Here is a 19,899-nt window from a genome sequence, read left to right as displayed (position 1 = left end):
AACATTATAAAGCATAGAGACTTTTTGGAGACTCAGATTTAAGTTTTAGCTAGGAATATAATAATTAAACTATTCAAACTTTCATTGTAAAAAGAAATTCAAATCATGGAGCGATGCAGTTTTTCAAATAAACATAACACATTTCCCTTTCTTTCCCCATCCCTGTACTAAAGCCAGTGGTTTCAACTGCAATACAAGGAAAGCAATGATTAAGTTTCAGGAGAATTTGTAATGGAATATCTGAAAATCTCTCTTTAAAATAAATGGTTATTTAAAAATTCTGGTACCTCATAAAGCACAAACAGTGGACTGTATAATATTATTACAGGAAAGGGTGGGAATCTAAAGTCAGAGCTGAGGTAGAGTTCTGTTTGCTGGAAGGAGGGAAGAGGTGGTGAAAATCAAATATTGCCCACTCTGCCTCACACTGGGAGGGATTCACAGCTCTTTGGCACCTTCTGTATTTCATCTTTCATGAATGCCATATTTATTCTGAATAAAGGGCACTTTCATGTTGAAATTTAACAGCTTAAAATAGAACCCATACTTCGGTCTCACTATTTAATATTAACTATGCTCTGGATATATAGTATACTTCAGGGATGTTTATAGTTCAGTAGGTGCCTTTCCTAGGTAACAGTATCTATTTACTTTCAAATGTATCAACTTCCACCCCAAAGTATCTATTTAAACACCAGTGATTAAAGTCATCTAAAAGGTGAAAATGGTATATTATTTTATTGATTGCTGGTAATGAAATTCTGAGGTACTACCAAGCAACTTAAAGATAAATGTCAAGTAATACTACTTAAGACTAGTACTTTAGTATCATTGATTATAAAATGTTGACAGGGCCAGAGGAGGTATATTCTCAGTCACTCAGAAAATTGGGCAAGGTCCATATAAAAGGTACTAGCTATCATTCTGAAGGATTTCTAAAAGTGGTCTGAATAATACAGCATTTTAAAAATATACTTTAGTAAAAACCAACAGAAAAGTGGTCCTAAAGACACATTAGCTTATCTGGTATACTCAGGTCCAGTTTAAAATTCAACGCAATCTCACTTAACTGGGTACTGGAGGAGGATGGGAAGGGCACTTCCGTGGCAGGGAAATGGGAGTGGGGTGGTGGCAGAGTTGGGTTTTTCTTGTTCATGTCAGACAGAAAACTATCCCAAACCTTGTGGTTAAAATGTTTCCTTAGGCATGATGATAATGATCAGAAAAGGAGAAAAAAAGGAGCTGGAAAGAGAAGGAAAGTAAATAGATGGAATAGAGGTTGCTTTTTAAAAATTTCCAATGCAATCTTGGGAGAGATGATGCCAAGATCCTGGTCCACTGTCCTTGGAGCGCACAATGGAGCTTCTCTCCAAAGACTGAAGATTTTACCATGTCTCTAATAGCTAACACGTCTACCCCAGGGCAGGGTGCTGGCTTTGTATGATTTGCCTTTGTTGTCAACTGAGGATATTCAAGAGAGGGACATTTGCAGGCTTGGGGGTGTTCTCCCACACTGCTTTGACTTCCAGCCAGTCCCTAATGCAGCATGTTTTGCTATGCTTTCTCTTATGGTTAGCATATTGTTTCCAACTTTTTCCCCTGGTGCTCATGTTTTATCATCTTAACCTTATTATATGTGTTTTTGTTGTAAGCCACTGCAATTTTTATTGGAAACAAGTGAGGTATAATCAATTCAATAAAATAATGTACAGTATGCTCAAAGTCTGTTCACACACAACTGATTTTTTTTGTAAGAATGGGAGGAAATCTTGAGGTATATAGTTGTTGTTTTCAGTTGCTAAGGTGTGTCTTATTCTTTGCAACCCCATGGACTGCAGCCCGCCAGACTCCTCTGTCCATGGGATTCTCCAGGGAAGAATATTGGAGTAGGTTGCCATTTCATTCGCCAGGGGATCTTCCCAACCCAGGGACTGAACCCACATCTCTTGTATCTTCTACATTGGCAGGCTGGTTCTTTACCAGCTGAGCCTTTGGGGAAGGTCCATATACTATATAGTGTTGAACTTAATTACTGGTCATAATCATATTACAATAGTCAGGCACCAGTTTAACGGGATGAACACTTTTGCCCAGCATTCCTTTTAATTTCTCTTGTCCCTGGTAGCAGTGCCCTCCTCTAACCCTGATCCTTTCTTAGATTCCTCCAAACGACAGCATTCTCCTAAATGAAGAATAGTATGTTCTCAGCATTTGTTCTCCCTACAAAGTCGAGTCAATGAGGTTTATAATTAAATCATAATAGTATTAAGTATTAAAGCTAGAAAAAGAAAACTAGAGAGATTACTCATCTAATTTCTTATTTGAACATCTGAGTCACAGGTTAAATAGTCTGCCCAATATTAGCCAGCTAGTCAATGGCAGAACTGGGGACAGGATCTAGGTGTCTTGATTTTTAGCCACTACACAGCTAAAAACAGTTTAAGTTCATTGAATTTATGCTAATTGTTATTTTTGGACTTAGGCAGAGCTCAGAATGAGATTAAGATCTCACAATCATTTCATTCAGAGGTTTCATAAAACTGCCCCAACTACTCTTGGGGGATACAGATTGTATTAGTTAGGGCTGGGGCACCGTCCAGTGCTTCCCGTTGCTATCAGAGATCCTGATGAAAGCAGTGCACTTTGTCTTGCCAATGCCTACAAAACAGGGAAGTGACATGGTAAACATTTTGGGGGGCCAGTTAAGGTAACTGTGATAAATTTGGAAAGGATTCTTAATATTTAAAAAGTAGGAGGAGGCTCCTAGAGCAATTGTGAGGCTTCTTGTGGAGCTAATGAATAAACTATTGTTTAATCAAACTACATGACAAGACAAATAGAGCTGAGATCATTTAATGGTGAGAATGAGACCTGACTCCATATGCATGAAGGACTATTAGCTAAAGAAATACCAGTTATGTTCTCTCACTAGACAGGAGCGAGAAAGAAAAAAAAAATGAAATGGAGCTTTAGGATGTAAGAATTAGATTAGAAACAAGGAAGGATGGCCTAACTCAGCAACTGATTAAACTGAGATGAATTCCTAGAAGATGAGGCTCTCCATCAAGTTTAATTACCATTTCTTTTGAATGGTTTAAATATGGTTCTGTCTAAAGGAAGGAAAAATCGCTTATGGTCATTTCTGTTCATAGGATTATTTGAAACTTTGGAGGTACTGGGAGTCAATATTAAAGCCTTTAAGAAATATTTGATCACTTTCAGTCAGAGAAATTCATCTCTACTTAAAAAAAATAAGAATTAAAACATTACTCGGTGATCTTAATCATCAAAACACTTTACTTTTAGAAACAGCAGACTCCAATTTCAAAGGCAGAGCATATTATATAAAAGTTGTGTAATATTAAAGATGGAAGACAACTTAGTGCAACTTCGTTTTATAGGACGTCAAGCCCAAGGAATTTATGTGTCTGGCTCACAGTCACAGACTTAGTTATAAACAGAGGCAGCCCTAGAAACTCAAACTCGCATAGGCCAGCCCAGTAGTCATTCTATCACACAAAGTTGTCTCTAGTCATTCATATTGCATTTTAAATACAATGTCATATTAATAACAATTTTAAAGGGGGAGGGACAACACTGATAGAATGACACCACTTGGGGGAAAACAACCAGTGTTTCTCAATAATATTCTGTGCACAACACATCTTCATTTATTAGAACTTTTCCCTCACACTGCAGGATTTTAGCAGCCTGGTCTGCTAAAATGGCTGTGGCATTTCCAAGTCATTGTGACAAAAATGCCATCACATTTCCACATCACCTACAGAAAGGCAGAGAGAACTCTGCAGAGAGCTGGGTCTGTAGGGCTTCTTGGTCAAAACCCAAGAACCACATTTAGAAACAGTTATCTGGATGAGATCTCTTCAAAAATCTAAGAACACTCAGTCTTCTCAGGGATAAGCATGTAAAGTAAAACATGAAACTGATGGCAACTCTCACACACTCATTCCTAATTTGGAGGGAATTTTATTAAGCTGTTTGCATTTCTTATATACTTTAAGAATGCCAGCAATGTGCAGAACCTGCAATACAGCTGAATATATGTTAAGAGTAGCAGTCCTGAAGGCAGAGTGAACATATTAACTAAAGCAACCACTTAGCTTGCCCAAAAGCCAATGCTTACTCCAATTAAAAGAAAAAGTGAAAGTATGGATGTGTGTGTGTAATAGTTTAAAAATACTTACAAGATCCAGTGCTGAACCGCCACCCAGGTATTCCATTATTATCCATAATTTTGAACCCTGTGAAAACCATGAAATAGCTTAATAATTATAAACTGGAGCCAAACAACATACTAGCATAAATGTTCAATCTGACATACTAATGTACTGGCTTTAAAATATAGGTTTAAAATTAGTTGTTTGGAACTCAATATATATTTCCATAGAATATTACAAATGAGAGTCAAGTCCTAAGTCTTGACTCTCCCTGAAACCTACTGAATGTATGATATAGCTAAATATTATAGATGACACATTATTGTTGCTTATTGTCAAACTATTAGCAACTTTAATAAAAGTTAGGAAAAAACCATAGCTTTAAATTATTATTTTGAATGATGATACTGAAAGGAAATGAATGAGGAAGTAAATGGAGACGTTAGAAATTTTGAATGGGGCTTCTGAGTACTTCCCATGTGATCTGAGAGTCTGAGGACACTGGGTACTCTACCTTATTTTAGTTTTTGTTTTAATCTATTTTACAACTTTTATCAGCCATGATTAATGGGCATTTTTTTGTACAAATGTAGAAACTAGTAAGAACACTATAGCCCCCTCTCCCCCAAGGTAAATGGATAAGAGAAAGGAAATGTGTAGCTTGAAGAGCATGATGATTAATCCAGGTAAAATTAACTTCACTGTCAGTTGTACAATAGGAAATGGAGCTCCATAGAGGGAACACACATTTGAATTACAAAACAGGTGTGTGTACACACACTATTCAGCTGTATCAGACAAAATTTGGAAATCATTAAATTTTCTTTCAGCTACAGTTTGAAATACTGGAGACATCTCTCTCTCTCTCCATAACACTTCATGAGTGGTATTCTCTGAATTTTTTTAGGACCACAGAACTGACTGGAAGCAGAATGGTTGGTTTTATTATACTGGCAAATAGCCAAGCTGTGAATGGATTGTATTCCAAAAGTCCACTTTTTTAAAGAAAGATGTTTGGGATTTGGAAAGCAAGCATTTTGCCATAAAAATAATGCATAGGTTCCTGGAGAAGTCCCCTCCAAAAGACAATTTAACACAAAGGTATCCATAGTATACCTGAAAGAACACCAGAGAAACTGTTTATACCATAACAATGTTTCTAGGGGAAAAGTGGATTCAGTGTCTTGCTTCATGTTGGGATTCCGGGAACACATTTCTCACCTTTACAGTCCCAGCTGCAAGATAAAGATTCTCAAGCTATTGCTGGTAGTTCTGAAACTCTAAAATCCTTGGGAAATAGGAGTTCCATTCAAAATTTCCAAGTGTCTCTGTGAGGCTAGGGCTTTATGATGGCAGAGAATGGACTCCAGAAAAATGATGATGGGTGTTTAGGGGACACTGTAGTGGGGGGAACAGTCTGTGGCCGAGAGTTAGGGACTGGGGAGGGAAGGTTCAGTTAAATTAAGATGTTGACACTATGTAGGATGTCTAAGAGAGAGAGGAACAATGCCCTCCACCCATCTTGACACCCGCTCTCTCCTGTCACAACAAGCTCGCTTGAGCTTAGGAGAGAGAATAGCATCTATAGTAGGAACGAGACAAAATGAATCCCCATAACAGTGAGAGGGCAGAAGAGTTCCAGGAGGGGTTCATGCAACTTGTTTTAAGTATAGAAATTAGACACTCAGAACATGATACCTGTGAACTGTTCCTCACAATGCCATATAGCCGGAGAAGCTTGTCTTTTGCCACTGTTTGTTTCTAATAAGTACTACATTCTACCTCATGAATTCAGAATGCTTCCCATGCACGTGACATTTCAGAGAAAAATGGAAAGATCTTACAAAACATGTTTATCTGTTTTGCAGTTCTGTGTGAATGAGAGCACCTGTTTTCCAAGTTAAAAACAATGTGTGGCTTTTTTTTTTTTTTTTTTGGTACCAATTGAAAACAGAGACTTACCAACTGTCTGTTCGTCACTAAAAAGTATTCATAGAAAGCTTAAAAATGTCATTAACCTTATGACTAAGCAACTTCCAGGTCTGAAAATGCTTCCTCTTTGCAAGCGAGCTATTCAGTGGAACTAGGACTCTTTCGAAACAGGCAGGGAACCAGAGCTGTCTGATAGGTTTTCTGGGTGCTTCCTTCTGACCGTCACTTCTGCAGACAAGTGTTGCTGGAGGATGGTTATATGTCTGGACATTCAGATGACTGTGAGGCAGGCAGAGGAACTGAAGCAAAGTGCGACTGGGCACAGGCAGGAATGGCAAGCTGGTGGAGCTCCTGCCTACTCACGGATGCTTAATCCACACAGGCTCTTAACTCGTTCCTTGTCCACAGTGGGTCTTAATGAAAACACCAATCACAAACCAAACCTGACCAAAACTCCCAGATCCTGTGTTTGTATTCTTTTGGGGAACTACAACTATTACCTTTGATTTCTGGTAAAAGATGTTTGCGTTTGAGAATGCAAATATTTGGTTTATTCTTAAATAATTTAAAAACCTAAGATGATATCTACATAGTGGTTTACAAATCTAAAAGAGCCAAGTTGCTCTAAACCATAACCATATATCCGGCACATTTAAGCATAGAAGTCCCTGCAGGGAAAATGCCACTTTTCCAATTATAAAACGACCCACACGTTTTAGCAATGGGTTGGAAAGAGTAAGTGTAAAGTCCTGCATCAACATGGGTGGTAAGTTGCTGCTGCTGCTGCTGCTGCTGCTAAGTCACTTCAGTCGTGTCCAACTCTGTGTGACCCCATAGACGGCAGCCACCAGGCTCCCCCATCCCTGGGATTCTCCAGGCAAGAACACTGGAGTGGGTTGCCATTTCCTTCTCCAATGCAGGAAAGTGAAAAGTGAAAGTGAAGTTGCTCAGCCGTGTCCGACTCTTAGCGACCCCATGGACTGCAGCCTACCAGGCTCCTCCATCCATGGGATTTTCCAGGCAAGAGTACTGGAGTGGGGTGCCATTGCCTTCTCCGGGGTGGTAAGTTAGGGGTCAGGAAATGGCTCTCTGTTCCAAAATGCAGAAAACCTAAAGAGTAAGTATTTCAGAGTTATACTGTTTACCAGGGAGAAGTTGGAGTCTAGTTTTAACAAATCACTGGTGTCTGGAGTATCAACTCCATCAACCCCATGGGGCCTTTGAATGCCACTGTGTGCCACTAAAGCAGACATTTGGCCAAAGTGGGCAGAAACGCTACTGTGGACCTTGGGATTCATTTGTTCACAGAAAAACAAACATTTAAAAGAAAAGAACATGTAAAATACCCATGATATGTATTTTCAAGATAACAGATCATAGATCAAGTTCATATACATGAACATAGATCAAGTATATGTTGAATTAAGCAGGTCGGTCTATGAAGCAAATAGCCAAATATAACACTGACCACATAAACCAGCATATGCAAGTAAGACAAACAAGTCACCACTGGGCAAATGTTATATGATCCCACTGATCTGAGGAGTCTAGGGTAGGGAAACTAAAGACAGAAATTAGAATGCTGGTTACCAAGGACTATGGTGAGGGGAGAATGGGGAGTTATAGATTAATGGGTACAGAGTTTCGGTTGAGGAAGGTGAAAGCATTCTGGAGATGAATGGTAGAGATGGCCACACAGTCACTGGAGTGTATGAAATGACACAGAACTGTACATTTAAAAGGGTTAAAATGATAACTTTTGTGATGCATATTCCACTACAGTAAAAAAAAAAAAAAAATAGACAGAATGTAAAATTTTACAGAACCGCAAGGAATAGTAGAGATCACCTTGCCAGAACTTTACTACCTGAGATTTTTTTTTCCAGTCAAGAATGCCTTGTCTATACCCCAGTCTCACATCTCAGTTCACTTCAGTTCAGTTGCTCAGTCATGTCCGACTCTTTGCAACCCCATGGACTGCAGCACACCAGGCTTCCCTGTACATCACCAACTCTTAGAGCCCACTAAAACTCATGTCCTTTGAGTCAGTGATGCCATCCAACCATCTCATCTTCTGCTGTCCCCTTCTCCTCCCGCCTTCTATCTTTCCCAGCATCGGGGTCTTTCCCAATGAGTCAGTTCTTTGCATCAGGTGGCCAAAGTACTGGAGTTTCAGCTTCAGCATCAGTCCTTCCAATAAATAATCAGGACTAATTCCCTTTAGGATAGACTGGTGGGATCTCCTTGCAGTCCAAGGGACTCTCAAGAGTCTTCTCCAACACCACAGTTCAAAAGCATCAATTCTTTGATGCTCAGCTTTCTTTCTACTCCAACTCTCACATCCATACGTGATAGTGGACAAACCAAAGCTTTGACTAGATGGACCTTTGTTGGAAAAGTAATGTCTCTGCTTTTTAAAATGCTGTCTAGGTTGATCATAACTTTTCTTCCAAGGAGCAAGCATCTTCTAATTTCATGGCTGCAATCACCATCTGCAGTGATTTTGGAGCCCAAAAAATAAAGTCTGTCACTGTTTCCACTGTTTCCTCATCTATTTGCCATGAAGTGATGGGACCGGATGCCATGATCTTAAGTTTTCTGCATGCTGAGTTTTAAGCCAACTTTTTCACTCTCCTCTTTCACTTTCATTAAGAGGCTTTTTAGTTCCTCTTCACTTTCTGCCATAAGTGTGGTGTCATCTGCATATCTGAGGTTATTGATATTTCTCCCAGCAATCTTGATTTCAGCTTGTGCTTCCTCCAGCCCAGCATTTCTCATGATGTACTCTGCATATAAGTTAAATAAGCAGGGTGACAATATACAGCCTTGACATACTCCTTTTCCAATCTGGCACCAGTCTGTTGTTCCATGTCCAGTTCTAAGTGTTGCTTCTGCATACAGATTTCTCAGGAAGCAGGTCAGGTGGTCTGGTATTCCCATCTCTTTCAGAATTTTCCACAGTTTATTGTGATCCACATAGTCAAAGGCTTTGGCATAGTTAATAAAGCAGAAGTAGATGTTTTTCTGGAACTCTCTCACTTCTTTGATGATCCAACAGATGTTGGCAATTTGATCTCTGGTTCCTCTGCCTTTTCTAAATCCAGCTTGAACATCTGGAAGTTCATGGTTCACATACTGTTGAAGCCTGGCTTAGAGAATTTTGAGTATTACTTCACTAGCGTGTGAGATGGGAATGGCAAATCACTTCAGTATTCTTGCCTTGAGAACCCCATGAACAGTATGAAATGGCGAAAACACAGGACAATGAAAGATGAACTCCCCAGGTCAGTAGGTGCCCAATATGCTACTGGAGATCAGTGGAGAAATAACTCCAGAAAGAATGAAGAGACGGAGCCAAAGCAAAAACAAGGCCGAGTTGTAGATGTGACTGGTGATGGAAGTAAAGTCCAATGCTGTAAAGAGCAATATTGCATAGGAACCTGCAATGTTAGGTCCATGAATCAAGGTAAATTGGAAGTGGTCAAACAGGAGATGGTAAGAGTGAATGTCAACATTTTAGGAATCAGTGAACTAAAATGGACTGGAATGGGTGAATTTAACTCAGATGACTATTACATCTACTACTGTGGGCAAGAATCCCTTAGAAGAAATGGAGTAGCCATCATAGTCAACAAAAAGAGTCCGGAATGAAGCACTTGGATGCAATCTCAAAAAGGACAGAATGATCTCTGTTCATTTCCAAGGCAAACCATTCACTATCACAGTAATCCAAGTCTATGCCCCGACCAGTAACGCTGAAGAAGTTGGACGGTTCTCTGAAGACCTACAAAACCTTCTAGAACTAACACCCAAAAAAGATGTCCTTTTCATTATAGGGGACTGGAATGCAAATGTAGCAAATCAAGAAATACCTGGAGTAACAGGAAATTTGGCCTTGGAGTACAGAATGTAGCAGGGCAAAGGCTAATAGAGTTTTACCAAGAGAACGCACTGATCATAGCAAACACCCTCTTCCAACAACACAAGAGAGGACTCTACACATGGACATCACCAGATGGTCAATACCGAAATCAGATTGATTATATTCTGATATCCCAACCCCTATCAAAATCATATTCAAGACCCATTTTAAATGCTACTCCCCAGTCTGGGGGTTAGTGTACTTGACAAACCTACTCACAGATAAGTGGGAGATATGAGGGAAGTTAGATCCACCTATCTGGAGCTAAGGAGAGAAGCTGAAACCAGAGACAGGAATTTAAAAACTGTCAGAATAAAGTAGATGAGAAAGATGAGGGTGAACATGCAGAGTGAGAGGAAGACACAGAGGAGGTACCCAATTAATAAATATCTGCTGCATTGAGTCTAATATGAGGCTTCTTATAGGTGTATTATAGGAAATTTAAAGTGATTCTGATTTTGAGTGGAAAAAAAAAAAAAAAAACACTGAAAAAGGAGGAAATATTTCCCTCTCAATTTCCTTCAAGTTGCACAAGAAAACTAAATTTTTTTATTTAAAGAAAATTCCAGAAATATTCCAGAAACATTCACCATACATTGGGAATAAGCACACACAAAAGTCTCAGGAAAAATAATGAGAAAGCTGTGTACATATCCTGTTCTGGAATATTTTACTTCAATCACTCAATTCTTTTTTAAAAAATAAATATCAGGAGTTGTGGTATATGGAGGGGGGCATATATCCTCAACATAAACAGAAATCTAAAAGCAATTTTCAGCAGCACATAAAGGCATGATTCAAATTCTATTCAATGCCTGAGTGACCTTCATTTTAAGATTTACATCGAACTAGAAAAATATTTAAAGATTATAAAAGATTCTTCCAATATTATGAGATCAGAAGGGAAGGGTTTGCTTATTTTAGCACTCTTCATAAAGACTAACTTTGTCTGTCAAGAAAATCTGCACTGAACTAAAATTAAAGGAAAATACTGTGGTCATACTGATGTGTTTATCTGGTTTTTACTCTTGTTTTTAAAAACAAAGTTATACAGTGAGCTCAGTCAAAATGAATACCCAGTACATTTTTGCAAGTCTCAAGAAAAGCACTACAACTATATACAGTTTCAGAGAGCATATAATTTTCTCTCAAATGTAATAACTTTTCCTCCAGCTTACAGTGAGGTCCTGGTTATATCCTGTATTAGGACAACCTGAGAAGAACTCAGTATCCTATTTTACTCAATTAGCTTGACTCACAAAATCCCCCATGTTATCTGAAATCCAAGGATGGGCCACAATAAGAACAGAAGTCAATTGATGATGCAGTTCTCTGATGGTACTTAGAGGATGCAGCCTTGAGTTACACTGACTGCACCAAGCCAAACCCTGTTATATTTGATGTGATTTTAGTTTAAAAAAGCAAGCCTGAAAAGTCACACTACGTCTTAATATAAATGGAAAATAAACAAGGGGTTGATTTAAGAAAGTAATTTAAATAAACAGTATTAAAGAGTTATAAAATTATAATTCTTTTTCTCTCTGTGTATATACGTATACCCATAATGAGACAATATGTGTGTATGTGTACAAATAATCTAGATACAAATAATCAATATCAGCCATCTGAATTTCTACAATTTTATCATGAAGTAACACGTTCTTCAAAGTAGTCTTTCTTATAATGTACTTTAATGATCGGTTAAAGAGATAAAAATAATGCAGTTTAATTATTTAAGAAGACATCTTGGATAAGAGTTCTGTATCCTTTACTGGCCTAAAAATATTCTGCAATCAAGATTTGGAGAAAACAGACTATCAGTTATATTTGTTAAAAGATTAAGTATCTGGGGGATGACTGGTACGTGTATACTATGAGGGAAATTTTTTAAAATGTGAAATATTAGGAATAAATAGTGCAAACAGAGTTACAATTCATTTTCCATGGTAGTATTGAATACAAATAAAGGTTGTAAGCAACCAGTGGGGCTTCCCTGGTAGCTCAGCTTGTAATAAATCCGCCTGCAATGCAGGAGACCCTGGTTCGATTTCTGGGTTGGAAAGATCCCCTGGAGAAGGGCATGGCAACTCACTCCAGTATTCTTGCCTGGAAAATCCCATGGGCAGAGGAGTCTGATGTGCTATAATCAATCCATGAGGAAACAAAGAGTCAGACACGACTGAGTGACTAAGCACAGCACAGCAAAAGCAACCAGTAAAAGTCAATACCATATCAGTACACATTTTAAATAGGGCTTACTTAATATTTTGAGTCAGTTACCAAAAGTAGCTTATCTGGTACAGACGCCTAAAAATACCAAGTGTTCAGATTTGCTCCAGAGTGGATCTGAAATTATAAGGATTCAATCCAGAAAGAGTAAACCAGAATGAGCATGCGCATGCACACACACACACCACCATCACCACTACCACCACCAAATTTCCCGGGCTGCCTACAACCACGGGAATTAGAAGGGGGACCTAAAACTACTGAGACTGGAGGCCAATAGGATACTGAAAAAGGGAATCTGACCTGCTAAATAAGCTTTTTAGGAAAGAATATGAAAGCAAAATATACCACAAAGAATCAAGTAATTATGTATACAGTAAAACAGAGTAATGGCTAACACTCCAAAGTATATTGGATATGAGTTACTAGCAGTATTACTTCCTCCTGTGAGTCTTTCCTTCATACCATAATGGGAAAAAATGATAGAAGTGACCATTTGCTTATTTATGCAAATGGTACCTTGTACCTTGTATGCATTCAATCACAAAATCTACACCACTGTAGTGGAAAATGGGATTGTAAGCTCTTCAAAGGCAGGAGCTGTTCCCTTTTACATCTCCATAATCTAGTACAGTGTGACACACAGTGACTGGTTATTTAATGATTTATTCTACTACGCGTTAATTCCACAGTCACCTAATTCACATACTCTTAGACTACATTAGCCTCTGTTGGGAATTCCCTGGCGGTTCAGTGGTTAGGACTCTGCACTCCTACTGACAGGGGCTGGGGTGCAATCCTGTAAGCCACACAGCTTGGCCAAAAACAAAAAAAAATTAGGCTCTATGGGGAGGGAGGAAGGAGGAGGGTTCAGGATGGGGAACACGTGTATACCTGTGGCAGATTCGTGTTGATATATGGCAAAACCAATACAATGTTGTAAAGTCAAAAAAGAAAAAAAAAAAAGAAAAAAAAAGCCAGGGAAATTGATAATGAATATCTATATGAGTATTAACTAATACAGTTTATCCCAGGGTATATTTGATCAGCAGAATATAAAAGGATAAAAAGACAGCATTAACTTTTCTGCAGGCCAAGAGCCTAATAGGTTATAAACACACCCTTCTGGCCTAGAGATAGACAAGCAAATAAACAAAAAACCCTTCCCTCTTATAAGCCCTGAAAATCAAAGATCTAACTAATACTGCCTTCCTTTGAAAAATATCAAAATGGGGATATAGTTTTAAATTTTAAAATAATTTAAACTCTAATCTAAGCTAGATTTTTCTAATTATTTATTGTTTATATTTCAATAGATACAAATCTTGACTCTAACTCTGGAACCCAAGAACTCATCAAAGAGTTTTCTGTGATGCAGAAATACCTCCATCTGCTGGAACTTTAGGTGTCTGTTAATTCTATAATCCTGGAAACTAAAAATCCAACTTTTTTGGTGGTGGGGTTAGATATTATTCTATTTAATTATATTTCAACAAGTATTTATCATGTGCTTAAGATGTGCCATGCCCTGTGCTATGTGATGTGAAAACATAACAGGTTGAACTAAACTGCCTGACATTAAGAAGCTCATAGTCTACAGGGAGGATGTGTAAATAACCACCATAACTCAGTGGAACAAGTGACATACTTACAGTACATATGCCATCAATTCTGAGGTTGAGACAGACTGGGCCATTGAGAATAATGTGTGAAAGTCCAGGAAGAAAGCTCTTTCCTGACAAAGGTTATGTGTCAAGGCTCAGCTGCCTTTCTGCTCCCCCATCAACCCAAAAGTTCAGGTGTGGAAAAATGGTGCAGCTGAATACTGGATGCATTCAGGACACAGCTGCTAAATCTAAATCTATTTTGGCCCTACAAATGGAGCTGGATTCTGCCTGAAGGCCGAAGGCTGCCAAATCCTAATTTAAGACACTGCCTTTCAAAAAACAGAATTAAAAAAAGAAAGACTCATAATCAAAGTACCTCATGACCTAAATGATCCAGTGCACACATTACCTTTAAATATGATCCATAGTATTTCGTTACATATGAGCTGTCACACTGACTCAAAACCGTTATTTCTTGCTGAATGTCTTCAATTTCATCCTCGGCTTCCTCGAGGTCTATGATTTTAATAGCAACCACTTGCTGGCTACGGTTATCAATTCCTTTGAAAACTTCTCCAAAGGAGCCTTTTCCAATGCGTTCTAATTTTGTGAAGAGCTCTTCTGGATCGGCTATATTATTCTGACGGGGCAGGGAGAAAAGAAAGGGAAGAACACAAACATTTAGTATCAAAGTTTTAAATGAAGGAAAATAAATCATGTAAGATAGTACCACATTTATCTAAAAGAAAGCATACAAATTCCCTTGACTCTCCACATGTGCTTTGTTAGAACAACTGTAACCCAAACGGGTAGTCCGTATTCTATTGGATCACCCACATTAAATGGGCTTAGCTGATCCTGCTATCAGAAACAATCTCATACAGCAAATGTTGTCTCTGGCGCATGCCAAAGGGCCAGACTCTTTTTAGAATAAAGCAGCTGACTATATACAATTTGCACATTAGTGCAATGGTAGTGATAGTGAGAGAATACCTAACCTACTGTAGGTAGGGGCGTCATTAAAATTCTTACATTCCACCAGCAAAATATTACCTTTAAACTCTCCGACTTGGACAACCCAATCACAGCACCTGTACTTGAAAACCACCATGTAAACAACACAGAACACAAAAGACCCAAGAATCTACAAGTCTTTTTTTTCCTCCTTCTTCTTCATTTGGGATCCTATCTATATGTGTGGCTCAGCTGGTAAAGAATCTGCCTGCAACACAGGAGACCTGGGTTTAATTCCTGGTTCGGGAAGATCCCCTGGAGAAGGGAATGGCTACCTACTTCAGCGTTCTTGCCTGGAGCATCCCATGGACAGAGAAGCCTGGTGGGCTATGGTCCATGGGGTCATACAGAGTAGGCTATATGACCGAGCAACTAACACTTTCAACTTTCATCTGTATGTAATGCTCTCATCAATGGCTGAAAATAAAATTCCAGAATAAGTCAATATTTTTCTACAGCAAAATCTGAATTAAGCATAAGTCTTCAGGTTAACAAATATATTGGCAAGACTTAGATTTTATAACTTCACTGTCCTTCCCTGACTCAGAAATATCCGACATCTAATAGTGCACAATTTTTATTTCAAATTTGACTCCCACAGGATAACCCTTCAGTCAGTTCAGTTCAGTTCAGTCGCTCAGTCGTGTCCAACTCTTTGCGATCCCATGAATCGCAGCACGCCAGGCCTCCCTGTCCATCACCAACTCCTGGAGTTCACTCAGACTCACGTCCATCGAGTCTGTGATGCCATCCAACCATCTCATCCTCTGTCGTCCCCTTTTCCTCCTGCCCCCAATCCCTCCCAGCATCAGAGTCTTTTCCAATGGGTAACCCTTAACCTTACTTAAATTCATATTGCTGAATATATACTGCTGATCAAGTAGAAATAAGGATTTCCAAACCTTATTTCCAAACCAAAGGGCATGTTATTAATTAATTTTACTTTTTCATGGAAGGGCATTTTATTTTAAATATAATAGTAGTGTGTACATGTCAATCTAATTTATACTTAACTGCCTTATTAGTCTACATCTAAAACTTTACTTTGAATTCCTTCAAAATATAGAAGAATGTTATATAGTTCTAACTTGTCTATATTTAATTTGTTAATTGCACCTAGATTATTTGTTCATTTATTACAATTTAACCTGGTCATCAATTTCAGAAGGCAAATTATAGAGTTATTAGCATCATCCCCTAATATCTTTTTTATTAGACAAACAGATCATTAACATTATTTTCCTCTCAAGTTCATTGTACCATCATCACCAAATAGACCCAGTAAACTGCCCGCTTTTGAGTAACTGAAAAACTTATGACTGATTTTAAAGAATTTCACCAATTTTTCTCTTTTCGACCTGCCTAAAAGACAGTTTACACATGACCTGCTTAATTTACAAGCTTCCCCATTCTCCTTGATTGGACTTTTTCCATTTTTAAAAGACAACTTTCCATGTATGCCATAGTCTCTCTGGTATGGCAAGCTACTTGTTATCTCCACCCACCTCCAGTACGCACGTGGGACAAATACCTCTTCAGCTGCCCATACGGGCCTTAAAAAATAGTTTAGACTTCCGTAAATTGCAAGTGTTTCTTTAATGCCAACATTTTGTTATAATACCTTCTACAAAACTTGAGTACCATCATTATTGATTAACTTGGTGCTTAATTTCTTACCAAGACATTGTGATTACTATCACATAATAGCTAACCCACAAGTTACTTCTTCCTACTTTTGGTAATGGTTCTTTTCTTTCTAGTAGCTTGTGGCAAAAATACTCATCAAATAGCTCAGTGATAGGTTCATCACCTTACAGTTTCCTAAATTCAGTGAATTTGGAAAAATAAATAGAGCAAATCTTTCAGGTTTCCTGATGTAACTACAAAATACTCTAAAAGTTATAAATATACCGTTGATGAAAAAGTAGACAATATGTACTTTCTGATAACACATTCTGGACTAGGAGGTATATTAACTGTATAATAAGATTTTTTTTGTTGTTGGAAGAAACAAAGATTAAATCCTAATCTTCCTAATTCATGTTTTAAAAGGATTTGACTGAAACAACCACCCCGAGGGAGAACACAGCTGTTCTTGCTTTCTATAATAAATGGGTTCCTGAAAGTATGTAAATCAAAGACTTAAAAATCAAGTCACATTTTGAATTTTAAACATGCTCTGAAGTGAATCCTAACTCATCAGTGTAATTTAAGATTTTAAATCAAGAAATACAAAATTGGAAAAATAGAAAGATCTATCATTCATACAACATTTGCATTTCCCAATCTTTCATTGGGGGACTAAAATATTATTGTTTGGGGGTTTTCTCATGCAAAACCCCAACTTTCAGAGTGAAGGGAATCTTGAAAACAAGTTTTCACTAGTTATAACCTCACCTCCCTGACTTCCTAAATCTGGGATAGAAAATACCTAAGTCCTAATTCCCCATTCACCACGTCACCAGGTTCTTAAACCAAAGTATACTAAGTCTTTATTAAGACATATTTCCTTCCGGCTTTTCATGCAAGGGCAAAAGTCAAGTAAATAAATAGTAAACACTCCAAGCAATGTAATTTAAAAACCACCTTATAAAGACGCTGGTTTGCCCAATCATTCACATCACTCTTCTAAGAAAATCAAGTCAGCTCCCTCTCAACCCAAATCAAATATTCTTTTAAGAATATTAAAATGTTTAAATCTATCTCTATTGCAAATGAATTATTGAAATATCTGTGTTTGCATTGGCTTCTCAAAGCCATAGCCCAGGAAGAAGCTCTAAGTTCTGCAACAGCAAAAAGGATGAATGGCTAAATTTATGTCACATTTACTCAACAACTAATGTTAGATGATTTATACATGCTGCACAAAAATGGGTCTGTGAAAATGAAAACCTCAGAGATCCGCCTCAGGACATTCTCGTTATTCCTGACCTTTATCACCCGTCCTTTGCTTGGATTTGAACTCTTCAGCTATAGGTACATTTTTGCAAACTAAAGTCTTAGAGGGTATGATCACCACTAAAACAACAATGATAACAACAGCCTTTTACTATGGAAATATTCTTAGAAAGTCCAAAGGGAAAAAATGGAGGATCATCATCTTGTCTCTCATGGAAAGTCAGGGGCAGATGGGTGGGAGATCAAGATGGCAGAGTATGAGGATTCTGAGTTCACCTTCTTCCACCAACACATCGAAAGATATCTACACGTGAAACAACTCGTGCTGAAAACAATCTGGAACCTTTACGGCTCTTCTATAACCAAGGTTACAAACAAAGAATGCACAGAGTTGGGTAGGAAGGGAGGAAATGCAATCTGGCCAGGACAAGTGCCTCTAGTACGGGACACACAAGAGGAGGGGGATTTCACAGTCTCAGGGATCCTCCCTGGGGAATGATGGGTTAAAGATACCTGTTGGGCATGACTCTGGGAAGACAGCCCCCTTAGCTGGTTTGAAAACCACTGGGACTTAGCAGAGGGCTGTAAGAAACCAAACCAACACTCTGCTCATGAAGCACATGCACACACTTGCTTACTCTCATGGAACCAGGCAGAGGAAACAGACTGAAAACTACCTGGGGTTCTGACTGGTTTCCCGCAACTGCCACAGCCTGTTCCCCAGACTGGCCGGGTTCCCACTCCAGCTTCTCTTGCTCCAGTGCAGTGCACTGCTGCAAAGGCTGCCACCGCCAAGAAGAGTGTTCACTCTTAGAGAAAAGGAAGCTGCCTTGGACACATCCCTGCCTCTGAACAGGGAGAAGGAAGCTATTACCAGCATGCACACGAGGAAACAGCCTGAAGATTGCCTGGGGCTCTGACTAACTTGCTAGGACGGTCTCAGCACTTACCCTGGCCTGTCCCGCAGTCCTCTGCTAGTCCCTGTTGTTCAGCGCTGCTCTCCACTAGGGCAGAGGTGCCACTGCCCGGGGGGATGCACACACTTGAAATGGAACCAGCTAGGACCTGATCCTCAGGGCTTCTGCTCCAGTACCTTGGGCACCAACTGCCCCCAATGGGGTGGTGATGGCCATTGAGCACAGGAGAAGCCCTGGCTCTAGCCATTCCATCTCTAGCCCCACCTTCTACCATGGTGATAGCTGCCAGCACACCCTGGGCGAAGGTGTGACTCCCGCTCACGTCAGATTCATCTCTCCCACCAAAGCCACTGGGTACACGTAGACTGCATAGGGATGCTCTCACAGAAGCAACTTTATAGAGACAGAGATGTTAGGGGAATAGGATTTTAAAATGTAGATTTTTAAAATGTGGTTGAACTTATATGACTACCAGTTTAAAACAAGTACATTATAGGTCAACATATAGGAACCTGATGGTAACCGCCTATCAAAAATCTGCCACAGATTAAAAAAAAAAAAAAAAAACTAAAAAGAAAGGACCATACCACTAAAGAACATCATCAATCAACAAGGGAAGAAACAGAAGAAATGAACAGATAACTACAAAAACAACTGGAAAAGAAGTAATAAAATGGCAATAACGACATACCTATAAATAATTACTTTAAATGCCAATGGAATAAATGCTCCAATCACATAGGGTGCCTACTGTATAGCACAGGGAACTCTTCTCAATACTCTGTAATGACCTATATAGGAAAAAATCTAGAGTGGGTATATATTTATATATAACTAATTCACTTTGCTGTACAGCAGAAACTAATACAACACTGTAAATCAACCATACGCCAGTAAAAACAAAAAGACACAGAGTAGCTGACTGGATAAGATAATGAGACCCATATATATGCTATACAAGAGACTCACCTCAGAGCTAAAGACACACACAGATTGAAAGTGAGAGAGTAGAAAAAGATATTTCATGCAAACGGAAATGACAAGAAAGGAAGGATAGCAATACTCATATCAGAAAAATCAACTTTAAAACAAAGCCTATAACAAAAGACAAAGAAGGGCATTACATAATGATAAATAGATCAATACAAGAAGATATTATATTCATTTAGATATATGTAACCAATACAGGGGAACTTAAATAA

General features: G+C 38.6%; 1 protein-coding gene across 1 annotated transcript in view; it reads right to left on the bottom strand.

Moving 5' to 3' along the window:
• STK26 (serine/threonine kinase 26) overlaps positions 1-19,899 on the bottom strand; it is a 65,668-nt gene that overhangs the window by 7,812 nt on the left and 37,957 nt on the right. Inside the window, exons 2-3 of the mRNA XM_070784360.1 lie at positions 14,278-14,508; positions 4,206-4,262 (exon numbers count right to left, since the gene is read on the bottom strand). Coding sequence (XP_070640461.1) covers positions 4,206-4,241 — 36 coding nt within the window. The 5' untranslated portion in view covers positions 4,242-4,262; positions 14,278-14,508. The remainder of the gene's footprint in view (positions 1-4,205; positions 4,263-14,277; positions 14,509-19,899) is intronic.

This window comes from Bos indicus, chromosome X, assembly GCF_029378745.1.
Source record: "Bos indicus isolate NIAB-ARS_2022 breed Sahiwal x Tharparkar chromosome X, NIAB-ARS_B.indTharparkar_mat_pri_1.0, whole genome shotgun sequence".
In the NCBI taxonomy this organism is placed as follows: domain Eukaryota; kingdom Metazoa; phylum Chordata; class Mammalia; order Artiodactyla; family Bovidae; genus Bos; species Bos indicus.
Note: the sequence above shows the minus strand (reverse complement) of the source record. Positions and strands in the feature narration are given on the sequence as shown.